This window comes from Amblyomma americanum, chromosome 6, assembly GCF_052857255.1.
Source record: "Amblyomma americanum isolate KBUSLIRL-KWMA chromosome 6, ASM5285725v1, whole genome shotgun sequence".
In the NCBI taxonomy this organism is placed as follows: Eukaryota; Metazoa; Arthropoda; class Arachnida; order Ixodida; family Ixodidae; genus Amblyomma; species Amblyomma americanum.
Genome location: NC_135502.1, coordinates 22,710,741 through 22,725,848, shown reverse-complemented (window position 1 = coordinate 22,725,848; position 15,108 = coordinate 22,710,741). Strand labels below are relative to the sequence as shown.

At 43.8% G+C, this 15,108-nt stretch overlaps 1 protein-coding gene across 2 annotated transcripts in view; it reads right to left on the bottom strand.

Moving 5' to 3' along the window:
* Nucleotides 1-3,663: 3,663 nt before the first annotated feature.
* The window catches only part of qsm (Zona pelucida superfamily protein qsm), a 246,215-nt gene continuing 234,770 nt past the window's right edge, over nt 3,664-15,108 (bottom strand). The window contains exons 6-9 of one of the 2 annotated variants that reach the window (XM_077668775.1): nt 13,768-13,846; nt 12,635-12,785; nt 11,898-12,048; nt 3,664-9,091 (exon numbers count right to left, since the gene is read on the bottom strand). In XM_077668775.1, the coding sequence (XP_077524901.1) occupies nt 8,898-9,091; nt 11,898-12,048; nt 12,635-12,785; nt 13,768-13,846 (575 nt within the window). In that variant the 3' untranslated portion in view covers nt 3,664-8,897. The remainder of the gene's footprint in view (nt 9,092-11,897; nt 12,049-12,634; nt 12,786-13,767; nt 13,847-15,108) is intronic. The other variant, XM_077668776.1, reaches the window with a different exon arrangement.

The window sequence follows — 15,108 nt, the reverse complement described above, 5'->3', positions numbered from 1 at the left end:
GTATTAATGAAGCTCGACAAACCAGTAAGTAGTTCGTTAGTTATTCTTAGCACACATCTTTGGCGCAAAAAGATTTCTTACTGGAAAACTCTTTGCTTACATTGCGATCGAAACACTGTGTAAGGAATTGTTTGCAGGGTTTTATGGCTCATGAGTAACGAAGGCCATCAACGAAAGACATAAAAATATATTTTTAATATCAGAGTTTGTTTAGAATGTTTGCTTCTTTTGAAACCTGCAAACACAAAAATATTCAGCAGGGGATTTTATCTTAGCAGCAATTTAAGCTGGTAGAGAATCTGTTCATTATAAAGTCAGAAATGGTTTGGTTTGGTTTATGGGGGTTTAACGTCCCAAAGCGACTCAGGCTATGAGGGACGCCGTAGTGAAGGGCTCCGGAAATTTCGACCACCTGGGGTTCTTTAACGTGCACTGACATCGCACAGTACACGGGCCTCTAGAATTTCGCCTCCATCGAAATTCGACCGCCGCGGCCGGGATCGAACCCGCGTCTTTCGGGCCGGCAGCCGAGCGCCGTAACCACTCAGCCACCGCGGCGGCAGAAATGAGTTTTTCTCATTTTCTCGAGTTTTGTGCGCAATAGTTGGATATGGTTGACAGCCAGCATATCTCAACATGCTTCGCGTGTAGGTTTTTCTTTTTTTATAAGTACGAAGTTTTGTAGGAGATTTGTAGATCCATTATGATGCCTACACAAAATTACCTAAATAGCGCGATTTTGACCACTACGTGAGTGCCAACACTGAATGATCGCTTTGACCCGGTGGAGTTTGTTCTTCAGTTCGCTGTGCCATGAAGCCTGCCATTTACTTCTCAGCTCATTCTCTATAAACATCGTACAGTCTTTGTGCGGTATATTTACTTCTTTTACTACACCACTACGAGCACGTTTGGCGCATGCTTCATCGTTCTCGTTCCCGCCAATTCCCACGTGGCCAGGGACCCGGAGGAACTTTATTATGTGTTCTTGTGATTTTGTTATTGTACCGTTAGTAGTTTGCCCCCTATTAAGGGTTGTGCTGCATTCCTGCAGGGCAGTGCTGTGATTACTCTTAGATAGTCTTTGAAGATAATAATATTAATCTTTCTCTTTATTATTTCTTCTGTAGCCACACAACTTTTTGCAATGTAAACTAATGCGCACTGATGCAGCCTATATTGTCCCATTTTCTTCGCATTGCAGCACTCCTGAAGTAAAGTGCTGCTTCAGAACCAAGTCTTTAAAAATCTGTGCAATTCACGTATTTTCCATTTAGAGCGAAAAAATCTTGCAATGTTTATTCCTGCGGGGTTCATCCTTTTTGAACGTGTGTTAACGCAAAGTAACATGAGGAAGGAACAGTGTACCAAGGTGGCAGTGGGTCTCCGGGCAATATCGGGCGATGCGTCCAGTACCTAAACCTTCGCTTTTTTTTGCAAATTTTTCCGAACATTCAAATTAAAATCATGAAAAATGTAGGTGGCAGTGTGAAAGCTAAATCAACGCTGCTCATTTTTCCTGAAATTGGGCAGCAACGTACGGTCTTTTTTTTACACGAAGAAGCATATTTTGTTTGTGAGAACATAAAATATTCAGTTGCTTGCCCCTAGCGTCAATCTGTTTGTTTCCCTAAATAGGGACGCGGGCATTAACATCCCTAACTACCAATATGATTCTAGCACTTTTTTGATAAAGTCTTCTACATCCTATATAGTCATTGTAATGTGCAACGTGCAGAGGAAGATATACTGAACATATCGTTATTGTTCTACAGCTGATGTTGCAGACTACAGCCTCATCAAAGTTTGTGCTCAGTAGCATTTCTTGTGCAGGAACACTTTGAGTGATAATTTCGTCAAAACCTTATACTTCGCGACGGAAGGTTTTACAACGTTTGGGAATATGGACCTAGGTCCGCGGAGCAACTGCTGGAGTGCGAGCCTTAGACCTCCCCGACTGGGAGAACCTCTGCAGACCGGCGACTTAGGCATCACCAGTCCTTTATTGGAGATGGAGGGCAACCTTCGCTGTCGCCGCCTGGGGTGTGAATGGCAATGCCAGAGGCCCAGTAAAGAGGACTGGGCAGGCATCGGATTGCAATGTCATACACCGCCCCTGCGAAAGTTGTCTTGGCAGTCACTGAGAATGTGTTGTTGGCAAGTGTAAATCGTTTATGTACCTTTTTTAAATGAAATATTTCATTTCATCTTCAGTGTGATTATTTCTTTTTCGGTCCCAGAATCTTTCACAATGAGCAAGACTTTGAGTGCGTGGGGTGTTCGCTCTCACAGTATGCGCAGTGTGGTGCACGTTCACATTTCTCAAAATATGTTCTTTTGGAGCACATTTTGCTCACACTTCGAGGAAGTGACAGCTCTCCACGCCATGACCAAATCTCTGGCATTTGAAACACCAACGGAGGTTCGGAATGTATGCGCAGACGCAGATTTTTTTAGTAGCGAAATAAAAGAATTAGGGGAGCATGCTGGAGGTAGAAGTGCGTATTAGGTGCTTTGTTGGAATTTCATTGTTGTCTTCCAGGTTTTTTATTCAGTAAACACCGATGACATTCTGGTCATTGAGCCCCTCATACTTCCTGTTTTGAGTGAAAAGGAACAAACCATTTTTAGAAATTACGCTTTTAAATGTGCTGAGTGATGGGTGAGCATTATTGGAGACAGTGATATCTCCAATGGATACTGTGCTTGGCAGTTTGGAATGGTGTGCTTTGTCGCGGATCTCAGAATACATTGAGTAATACAGCGCGTTTCGAAACAGAGACGAAGGAAGGACCAGCACTCGTCCTTGTGTGTCTTCCTTTGTCCCCGTTTCAAACCGCGCTTTATTACTCACTGGATTACCAACTCGCCCAAAATTAAGTTTTAGTCAAAGAGTACGTCGCAGTTTGCAAGTTTCATCGCTTTGTAACAGGGACCCAAGGTATCTGTCGTACTCACGGTAACTATGAATGCAGATATTATTCTGGCTTCTTTCTCAGCTAGTTTGCCATGTGCCACGTGCCATGTTGGGAAAGAACTGTGTTGTTACTTCGCTCCGCTCCCTTGTTATGATGGCGATAGGTCAAAGGGGAGGTTGAAGACATGAAATGCATTGTTCGTTCTGCAACGGCACCAGCCGCTTATTATGGCGCAACGACGGCACGGGAGAGGAGCTAATAAAAGTTACTAGGGGTGCATACTAGCAGCACACCACCACAATAAAAAATTATGGCATAACTAATGGTGGTTACTCCGCTCAAGGTTAATCCTAACCGGTAGGAATAAATAAAAAACCAGGAAGGAAGAGGAGACAAGAAACTTCTTAGAAAGAAGATAACAAAGTGGGAGATGAAATGGAAGAGAGGAAGAGACGATTGCCGACTTCCCCTAGTCGGGTCACTCCCGGGAGTGCCGTCTACAGAAAGCAGGAGCAAAAGTGATGTGTTGCCTCCAACGAGAAGTCTTAAAAGTCCAGAAAACTTGGTGTCGCCACAACGACTAAGGTCCCCTTTTCTTTCGGACACAGCTAAACGGCACTCACGGCTAGAGGTTGGTGGGCCGACCTCACATGTACTCAGGAATCTGTAGTGTCGCAACTCATCATCATCTGCATGTTACAGATGTCCATGCAGGGATGCAAGAAATTCACACAAACACTCTAGGTTAAAAATGTTAAGGCGTTCCTTTATTATTTCACAGGGCCCCTGGCAATGTATTCGCCAGTGCCTCTATACGCTACACTCTTGGAACATTAAAAGTATGTACATTAGTAATGTCAGCAGGATGTAAACACTACTGAAATTTCACTGGGCGAACACGCATGCTGTCATTTTGGTGTCCTTCGTTCAACAAAACACCTGTAATATAAAAAAGTGACAAGAATAGAAATACATACAAAACAGAAAAGCAAGACAAGTAATGTATACAATGTCTAGTAATGTGGCATCACAACATAACACAAATTCGACAAAATTGAATCACAAATTGGTTTGTTCGAACAAGAGGACTAATCTTCATGGTTGACAGACATGTAATCTATGCAAAGGAAACACTTCTGTAATAAACCCAATAGAAGCATTGAACAGTGAATAAGCCTAACAAACATACAAAAACACACTGCCGCAAAACCAGCTGGTGATGCACCTCAAAGTCATATTTCACAAATTTATTTGTTGTTAAGTTCGTGAAAAAAAAAGATTCACATATTTTGGGCAGTACGGAATTAAGCATAAAAAAGACTGCGAACCTGGTGAACCACTCTCAGAAATGTGACAAATCACTGCCAATAACTCCAGTGATGCGTTAGGATGATGATGTTGTTGACGATGGTAATGGGAAGCATGTGATGGCACATTGTCGCAGTTGCAACAAATGGATAATTACCGATGACAAGCAGCCGCCTCGCGAAGCAACGTCTGATGTAGCCTAATCACAATGAGCACCTTTTTAAGCCAAAAGTCCAAGAAAGCACAGCGTAACAAAATACAGTTCAGTAGCTTCCCCTCCGACTGCATGAAGATTATCAAAATACTTCAGAAAAATTTTCTCCTTGTGCTTATATTTCAGGAGATGAGCTGGCATTATTTGCAACTATGCACCTCGAAATGCATAAGCAAGGAGATTGCAGTCGTACCTAATGTTGCAGCTATTTGCTGCTAATAGTTATCCAGACTAAACAAGATGCTATGTTTACATGCCCAGGAAATGAAAGATAATTCTCCTGTACAGTGTTCAAAGGTATTCGCCATCTTTTACTAATGAGCTGACTTAAATTCAGAACTCGAACTGGATAGCGGCAGGTTTTTGCTCATCGAAGCGCCAAGATGAACATTTTAGACTCTTTCACTTGATATGAGCAAGTAAAGGCAACGTCAGACGTCACTTTCTGACCGCGGTGGCCGTAAACTGCGATGAAATTAACAAGGGCGCACTACGAGACATTGCTGTTTTGTGCGTTGACGAACTGGTGGGATAGTTACGATGAGCAGTGACTAAGAGAGCGACAAACACCGTCATTAGAAGAATGCAGTGCTGAGACCATAATGTACTTAGTTAATTTTGTTTATCAGGCACACACTGGACTGTGGCTTCAAAGCGATGAATTTTTCAATAAGAATCTCTTTGCCGGAACTTCGCTCCTGTAGTAGGTTTCAGATAATTTCCTTGTGTGTTATGGCGGTGGTGTTCTGGAAAACTTATTCCAACAGTAGTACAGTTGAAAAGAAGTCTTACATGCTTCAGAATATATAAAAATTCAGTTAACAGCATTTGCATCATAACAAATACAGCATGTAATATTCAAGATTTGAGACGAAAAGTCTCTGAATGTGCTCGTGAATTTAAAGCAAGAATTATTAGAAGCAATTGAAACTGACTAAAAATATCCGAAAATGCAGATAAACATGAAAATTTATTAAATTACTAAGTTTCACCCGTTACGGTCAAGAATGATTTTTGTGCTCCAAGAGAAACGACCATTCTGAAGTTAGATTTGAAGGCGACATGAAGGTTGTACTAAACATGGGTTTCAAAAACATCAGTGTCATTAAGTCTAACGTGGCAAAGTGAGAAGCAGGTAACAGTTATTTTCCTGCGTATTCTGATGATGGCGTAGCGAAATTGCAGGATTTGTTTCTTATTTGTTTTAGCGATGCAATCACAAATTTTTGTGGTTCTGGCTCTCATTTTTGTGCTTCAGCCATCTTTCTCATATCATCTCTTTCCTATTCTATTTAGTTTCTAACATTTTTGCTTAAGCAGCTTTAATGTGGCTATTTTTTCATTTTACCGATTGCAAGATCGCTTCACAATTACGGCACAGCACGGAACTTCAGACTGGACTAGCAATGCCGTATTTCATAAGAAGCTCTATTTAATGTTTCAATGTAAGATGATAAACTCGTATCCTCTTGCTTTAGAACAGGCTTAACAGAAGCATTTTTTGAGTTCAACATTGCAGTAAGAATTCATTCAGTACTGATCAATTGTGAAAAGCACAATAACTTATTCGTCGCTAAGAGCCAGAAAGGCTTAACCTAACTCGAACAATCGAAGAACAACTGAATAAACCGAGGTGCCGTACAAATCTGAGTTTTAGTCAAGACTTTCTTTCCAGTGCCCGTGTCTCGGCTGCTTACAAAACTGTACAAAGTCTCATCTACAGTCTGTACAGGGACGGGGGCATGGTTCTCGTGTTCAAAAGAACAGGCATGAAAACAAGTAAAAGTGGCGATACAACCAGCGCGCATTACAAGTGATGTCATTACGCCACGGCGCATGCATGCAAGCCGCATGATGCTTTTGAATGAAAATTGTTTCTGTCAATGGTGTACGTCTGCATGCAATCCTGAAGCACCCATGCAAAAAATCAAAAATTTTCCAAGCAGTCATTCAAGCTCGATGACGGAGCGCATGAAGCTAACGTGTTTGACGCGTGACTTGTACCCTGTCTGGTGGTTTTTGCTGCTTTAGTCAAATGAATGACGGTATCTTTCATTCTGCTGCTAACGCAGCAAGCTAAGTGTGATTCAACCAGCTCATGACATGTTCTGCGCTGATACTCTTCTACTATTGAAGCAGGAGAGCCACAATTGGCAAGGTTTCTATACGCCAACACCAAAGTAACTGTTTAAGGAAGTTAGTAGCATTAAAAAAATTTAGTGCCTAACGCTAGATTCCCTTAAATTCTGCAGACTGAAATTCTACAATAATCAACGGCAGCCAATGAATGCTTGAATAGTTCTTCCATCTGCGTTATGTTACTGCGCGAAGAGCCAGTGTTCTCAGGCTGCTACTTAAGCCCACTTCGATATTCTGCCTTGACAGCTCCAGTCTAGAGAAACAGGTATGAAAGATGAAGCCTGCCTACATTAACCCAGAAGGAACAGAAGCGTGTAATGCAATACGCCGACCTCCTCATATTTGTGATCATACTTTTGTTTTTTAATTTGCCCTTAAAGAATTGAAGTATGGAAAAGCTGCTTCTGGCAAGTATTCCATAACCTGGCACCAATAGAATAATCGCATCCAAAAAGTAGCACCTGTCTGTAGATGCTAGGGGCTTAGTCAGGCGATTTCTGTCATCGCATTTTGCCTGTTTTCTATGAAAGCACTCTTGTAATATCAGCAGCAAAATAAACAAGCAAACCCATCTCATGAAGGAAACTCGCCAAACGCCAGAGACGGACACAGTTGTATCTCCCTGCCAGACTTGACTGGGCGTGAAAAGGAATTATTTTGTTCACTCTGCCATCATTTTGTTCCTAATGGTAATTCGTCTCCTGTTTAGCAAGGATTTACATCGTTGTTTTTTTTTTAGGGCTGGCTGGGTGACTGCAGTCGTGGACAAACGCTATGAGATGAATGATAGTTTGAGACAGCACAAAAACACGTGTAGCACAAAATTCACACATTTCATTCAAAATAGCTGCCTCCATTGTGACACAATGGTTACCTTTGACCAGGCTAAAAGATGCCAGTAAGGGAAACAAAACTATGTGTACGACCAACTGCGCGCATGTAAGGTAACGCACTAGAAATTACAAGGAATGAGAAAAATTGGCAATAAAGCTATTTAATGAACACAATAAAAAATTTATAAAGTTATTCTACTCAGAGACTACTTCTGTTTTTGTCAAGCAGTGAACTGCAATGAAAATAGCTGAAAAAAGCTCTTAGTCAAAAACAACAAATAATGTGGTATCGCAGATGCTAATTCGCTTGGACGAAATTTCCGGGATACTTTGTGGGTGCGATGATTACGCCTCTTCATGCACGATGACAGCTAACGTAAACTTTACCTGATGCACCCTCGTAAAACATGCGACATTTGCAGGCATCTGCTATGAGTGTTCTGCGCCACCCTTAGTCAAACTGACATGCACGTTCACCCTTTTCAAATCCTAGAAGACATGATTTAAAATACATCCACAAATAACTTTACTACGTCCACGCACAGAAGCTTATCCGAGGCGTGTTCGTCAGCAAGCTCAGCTTAAGAAGAAGCTTTAGCTCAGGCTTAACTTTGTTTCTTTTTATCAATTAAAAGAGAAACAAATGCCAAAAATTCTTCAGTAATGTTTTCATGTTTATTTACCTGCCTGGTTATTTTTTATGGTCATAAACGAAGTTCAAAATCAAATCAAAATCAAATGAAACCAAATCACATAAATTATTTCTCCTCTTTCTTCTCTTACGGTTAAACTTTTTGGCGGCTGTATGCAGAATTTTCATTGGGGCTTAAATGTTCGTGAGATCTAAATTTGTGTAATAGCTACAACGGTAGATTACCTTTGCACCGTTTTTTCTGCTATATGTTGCTAAACATACAAAAAACCTAATCCAATGTTAAACAGCGATAATTATTTAGTAATATTCTTAAGACAATATAAGGTCAAGTTTTGTTGGAGAACTAAAGGTTTCTGCATGAATTGTTTTTAACTGTTACCTTTTCAATGACTTATCAAGTTTCTTAAAAATTTATGAGCCCCCAGGAGCATTCCACTGCCAGCCAGCACAAGATTTTAACCTGATTTTAACTTGAAATGCAGGCTGCTCTGCGGCCGACAGAACCAATCCCCCGTTCTCAAGTACTGAGCAAAGGAAACCCGAGCTAAAGTTTCTCCACAACAATCCCAAATCGACCCCGAAAAACGCTCGTAACCTGTATTTACCTCATTCAGCAATACCGCTTGAGCCATCCGCACCAGCGCATGTGCCTTTGTTTTCCTTTTTTTCACGAAACGCACCCATGACAAACATTAAACAAGCCTCGTGGTTTCAAGCGAGGGTGGCCGGAAGATGAGCGTGTTTGTGAGCCTGATTTTTTTTATGCGCCCGGAATCTTCGAAGGAGAGATTGGTGGCTCGAGACGGAGCTTAGGCGACAGACGGGGGCGTTCAGAAGAAAAGCCTGAGCGTCGAGAAAGCGGCCACAACAAGCAGGCCAAGCAGAAGCGTGCAGCAGCCGCGCCCCGCGACAGGCAAGCCGGCGGCGGAGCGGTCCAGGAAAGACGTGTCCCCGTCCACGGGTAGGGCCTGCTTCAGAGGCAGCTGGTTGGCTGTCCGCGCGTCGAACTCTCCCGATATGGACCCTGCAAACGCCAAGCACACTGAGCTCCGTACACTCTGTTCAAAGTGAACGTGATCACCTACTTCCGTTTTTCTTCGCGCCCTGTTCAACTGGTCACCTGCGAGCGTTCTACAGAGGTCCGAAAAATCTAAACGTGTTCGATGTTTTTCTTTTATTATGGGACAGTTTCATTGTGTTCGCATTATCATTTACAAGCGCCTTACTCGTAACTCGGACTGCTCCAAAGAGCTTTTATTGAAGCGAAAAGCTTCAGTACGCTAGGTAAAGCAGTCGTCGCGTACGCCGGAGAATGACCTTGAACGACCTTCAGCCCAACCACGTTAGCCTTGTCGAAGCTCGGGCAAGTTGGTGTGACATGGTTTTTTTCAGCAGCGCAGGGGACAAAGGACGTGACAAGTGCACAGACACGGCGCTGGCTGTGCACTTGTCACATCCTTTGTCCCCTGCGCTGCTGAAAAAACCACGTTAGCCTTGTATGATGATATGTGGTACAGTTATGGTTCCGAGCCCTTGACCCCTGATCTTGACCCATGACCTTCACTTGCCCTTTGACCTCTGACCTCTGATATTAGATTACCTTTGGGTTGACCTTTGACCTTAAGAATATCCGATGGGGTGATACTAAGCTACGTGATGACATCCGATGGGGGTGTCGTAAGACCATATGATACCACGTCATACCCACGTGGTCGTGTGGGTATATGTAAAACGGTTGTCGCGAGCGTGTATCGGAGCTGCCATGGACGAGCCTCAGATGTTTAGCAAGCATGCTTGCTTTTCGCTGAATTCCAGAGTTAGCCAAGTTAAGCCTCCGCCATTTTTTTTTAAATTTCAGCACTTCCCATGTCCGCCACCGAGTGGTACCGTTATACTAGCCAACTACGAAGAACTGAACAGTCCAAAAGGAAGACTGCAGTGAGCAAGGGAAGCCATCCATAGTCATAAAAAAGAGAAGTAGTTGGTGTCCTAGCTATTCGCTGGCATGCAAAGCTTGCGACAAACGACAGTGATACAAATTTGTCGCGATGATTGCCCAAAGCAACATCAATAAGTAAGCTCCGAATGTTAGCGACGCCCAGTGTTAGTGACGCGATTAGGGCAACGCGCTCATCACAAGCTGTAGGTTCAAACAGAGCAAACTGTGGTCAGTGACTGTTATGAGGAATGTGCAGCCAAGATTACAACAATGTCGCATAAATTGACCATAAGATCACAAAGAGGACGTGACAATTAGCACCAAAAAAAAAAGTAGCCGAACCGAATATAAGCTTTTATATAATGACTAGGTCCGAGGTTCTCCGAGGTCCAGTTCTTCCAGCCGATTCTGTGCCTGAAGAATTCAACTATCGCTGCTGGATTTGCTAATACTCTGGAACGCAACCACCTTATAAGCCTATTATGATATACATACATAAATTCCAGGTGCCAATTTTTCATCAGTCGCTTTATCTGCACAAGCAAAACCTGAGGTTTGCGATCTACTGATTAGTGGCTATAGCAACGCACCGCGAATTTCGAGATCCCGGTATTCCATCTTCGCTTAAGCAAGGTAAAAGCAACACAACACATTCTGAGTAGAAGTGGGTATAAGTATTGAATACTATATACGCTTACAAGCGCTACGGCATTTCACAGAGCTAAACTTCCAACTTCAAATTGCCTTCTCACAGAGGCCAGCGGTGACTACGGCGACACACGTACACATTCCTGCCTGGACACATGCCTCAAGCTTTTCATGATAACTTATAAGCTTTCTATTAAAACAAAATGTTGGTGCGCATTAACGTTCGTATTTACTTAACTGCATGCAATGAGTGCAACAAAGCTGAACCGTTATAACTGAATGGTTGCGGACATCTAAAAGTTTCAGGCTATAAGCGGTAGTCCAGTGTGTTCATTTTGTCCTAATCTTAAAAGAAGGATAATCACACCAGGCTCCCTTGTTGAAGGCCCCAAAGATCAATTTCACATCCACCCCATAGTCGTTCAGCTACCGGAAGGTTTTATTGCCAGTAAGTTGTGGTTTTGTACGTAAGATTTTAAAAGGGCGCACGGAAGAACACCTGCACACTCAGAAAGCTATGTCACAATGAGCAGATGCTTCTCTTCCAGATTTTTAGACCGGTAGCTCTACTCAACGCAGAAGTCGCTCACCATTCCGTGCCTGATTTAACTTCGGATTAACCCTGACAAGCACAGCATAGCAACAGACGGACGTTGACAGACTGACAGATTGACCTTGGCCGATTTGGACCAAAATCGATGTGCAACCATACTTGACGATGCCCGACACGATGGCGACCTCTAAATTTGGCCCGGACCATTGCCGAAATGTCATAGCTAGACCTTTGCGTGTAACCGTGGTTAAGCACTGCCTAACTTTGTTTTCTTCTCTCTCTAGCACATACACAAAGCGTATACATCGCCAGAGCGGTAGCCCGACAGTCAAGCACTGCTGACGGAACTGAATGTGTGCCATCCGTAATTTTTTGTCTTCATTGTTCCCGCTGCCACAGCAGCTTCGATTCATTGAACACATAATGAATAATTCCGTCGATAAGGCTGTGCACCTAATATACGCGTTAAATGTGCAAGCAGGTAAACAGTCGAAGAATATGCAGAAACGGTTTCCATCATAAAATGCTAATGGTGAACAATTTTTTTTTTTGGGGGGGGGAAGGGGGGGGGGGGGGACTACTCAGATAGTATAGTAAGCTCGAGAACCGGACAGAGAGCGATAGAAGAAAGAGAGAAAGCAACCGCGAGACGAAGGGCGCATCAACAAGAAGCATGGAGAGTAGGCTCACCTTTCTTGAGCGTGAACAGGTCGTCTCTGTACTGGACTTTGAGGAATGTGGTGAGTTCTACTTCGAACACCTTGTTCGGGTCGTTCGGGATCTCAGGCGGGATGGAGCGCCTCCTACGGCCGTAGCCGTACTGGTCATTTCCGCACGGCACCTGGCGAGAAAAGGCGAGCATAAATAATCGAACTTAGCTCCGGTATGTTGCGTACACGCTATCAAACGATAGGACAGGTGCGTCCCCGAGCATAAAACTGTAAACGAAACGAAGCTGACGTGACAACTAACCACGAAGGAACAACTGCCAGGCATGACCTCAATCGGAGTGAAATTCAGTAGACAGCCGTCACTACCTATGTTCTGCAATGATCATGAACAGTCTACTCATATACATGGTTCTCGTTCAAGGCTGCAAGTGCTCTGGTAAAATGCTCCCTTTTTATTTTTAAACCGCAGTTAAACTAGAGCTGGCAGACCTAATCCTAAAGCCTGGGTAGTTTGTCAAGCAATGGCTCAGCAGTCTGTTTCACATCTTCCTGCGAAATGGTTGAAAGAAATAACAAATAAAAATATGTTTCGTTCCTTTAAAATTCTTGCACTGTACGATAGTGTGTTAGGCACTTCGAGAAAGAGCACATACACCGAAAGAGAGAGAGACAAAAACAGCACACTTTCTACTGCGCTACGCGGTGCTATAACGGAAAGCGAGGAAGAGGAGAAGGGTGTAAAGAGAGCAGCCTTACGCCTTTGCACTCCTTGATGCACACGTTGACCGTTCCGACGAAGAGCACGTAGTTTGACTCTGGAAATTTGAATGCCCTGAACTTAGCCGAAAGCGTGTCCCCGCCGTCGAGAGTCTCAAAGTTGCCGAAGATGTAGGGGTCGATGGAGCATCTGAGGCGAGAGGTGGGAAGGGAAGACCGAGGCAGAGGTAAAGCACAGACCGCCTACTGACTGTCATGTTAGATGTTCCGGTACAAAACGCCGTGTGTGTGTGTGTGTGTGTGTGTGTGTGTGTGTGTGTGTGTGTGTGTGTGTGTGTGTGTGTGTGTGTGTGTGTGTGTGTGTGTGTGTGTGTGTGTGTGTGTGTGTGTGTGTGTGTGTGTGTGTGTGTGTGTGTGTGTGTGTGTGTGTGTGTGTGTGTGTGTGTGTGTGTGTGTGTGTACCCTCTCGTTCTCTGTCCTGGTTACGAAGCGCTGTTTGAAAAAAATTATGAATGAATACCAACTCGCCCAATCATCCGTTCTTCTTCGCAAACTGCAGCCCCGCCACCAGGTACTAATCAATCAGGGCCGGACAGAAAAAAAAATTGCTCAGAAGCGAGACCACAGCAACAAAACAGCAAATAAACGCTTTTGTTGTGTGATACTGTACTACTATGCAAAAGTTGATGGAACATGGGAGGCACCAATAAATTTATATTCATCCCAACCAATGCGCGCATCGTAGACTACAAACGTGAGATCTCCACCACTGTGTATTTAAGAAAGGTTTCGTGTACTTGTCATCTCTTCGATGTCCAGCAAAACGTCAAAAATTCGCTTCTTTTCTTTTTTTGCACATCCGTGATCCATAACCTTTTGCAGCCGGCTGTTACCTAGATTTGTGCGTAATGTAAAGCGATCCATGGAAAGTGAGAGTAGCGCAAAACGGGACAAAGGGACAGAGAAAGACAGACACAACACAGGCGCGTTACCGACTCGCCCAAGTTTCTACCCTTGTGAATAATGTAAAGCAATGCAATGCGATGCAGTGCGCAAAACATTGCTGACTTATAAATCCAGTGGTGCACAGTGTGTCTCTCAAAAAGGAGTGGTGTGCAGTGTAGAGGCTTTTGATATTGATCTGCTGTAAGCCAGTTGGCAGTAGTCCTTACCCGTTCATCACGATCACTTCTTCTTGCTTGTTGGCACTGTCCGTGACCTTCAGGTAGCTGGTCAGAATGCCGTACGTGCCTGCACAGCAATGCATGGGACGAGGCGGAGAGCCATTCAACTAAAACAACAGGCATACTTTAATTTATTCCTGTTTTATAAAAAGTTTAATTAAACTTAAAAAAGTTTCACCGGAGTGTAAAATACAGGTAACCGCAAATTTTAGCATAGCGCGTACCGCTACCGCTTACCGTGTGCCCCCCCCCCCCCCCCCCCCCACCCTTCTGGAATACCGGGTTGTGCTCGGACCAGTTTGAGGATCGACTGGCCCGGGTGGAACAAGCTCATTACATCCTCGGCGACTAACACGAATTTGCCAAATAAAGTGCTGTCTCTTTCTCTCTCATCGGGACCAGTCAGCGCATGCGCACAGCAGGCGCGCGGGAAGCGGATCGCGCAATGCTAAATCTGCGCACGTCAGCAGAAAAATGAAGCACCACTTATAGCCACGCTAAACCCCCTGCCATGGAATGTAATAAAAAATATGCATGCTGCCGTATAAGGAAACACTTCAGGGACACACACAAAAAAAATTAAACACACTCAAAGTAAACAAACCCACAACACTTCTGCACGGAGCACTAAAAATGAGATTCAAGCAATTGTGAACTTGGCTCCAACATCGAGTAGATTTCGCGTCTTTCACCGTCCTTCGAAGAAATGAATATTTAAAGTAGTTATCAATTTACGCTCTACTGAAAATCGTGACGCATGCGAGCAATTATTGCGAGAAATCAAAACCGTAATGCATGTGGCGCCAAATCGGGAATAGCTCTGGCAGCCCCATTTTGGGGCCTGCCTCGAATGCCGGACAGGGATAAATCAGGCCCTAATTAAGTCATTTCTCGGAGAGAAGTTTTACGCCGTGATTAGCATGCAGACACGCAGAGAGAGGAAGGGCTATTAGCGTGTGCTTAACTATGCGACGGCTAAATTGGACGCGGGTGTAGGGGCGCCGCAGGGGATTCCGGGGTTAGAAAAGTAAGCGCAGAAAGGAATGAAACAAGAAAAGAAAATAGTGTGAGCTATCATGGCCCGCGTAATGTCGTCTTCGGAGACGACGTTTTAACAACACGGGCAGTTTTGTTTTGCATGAAGAACCAAATTATAACAAGGAATTCGTGAATTTTCTGAATGAAATCTTGTAAGGTTCTAAATCCCACAGCCTCATTTGCTCTATAAAGCAAGCGCTTAGAGGTACTGGTAGTATCAGTAAATAAGCAGCTGTACCGCGTTTTTACTCTTTTTTTCTTAGAGGCGGGTGGGGGGGGGGGGGGGAGGAT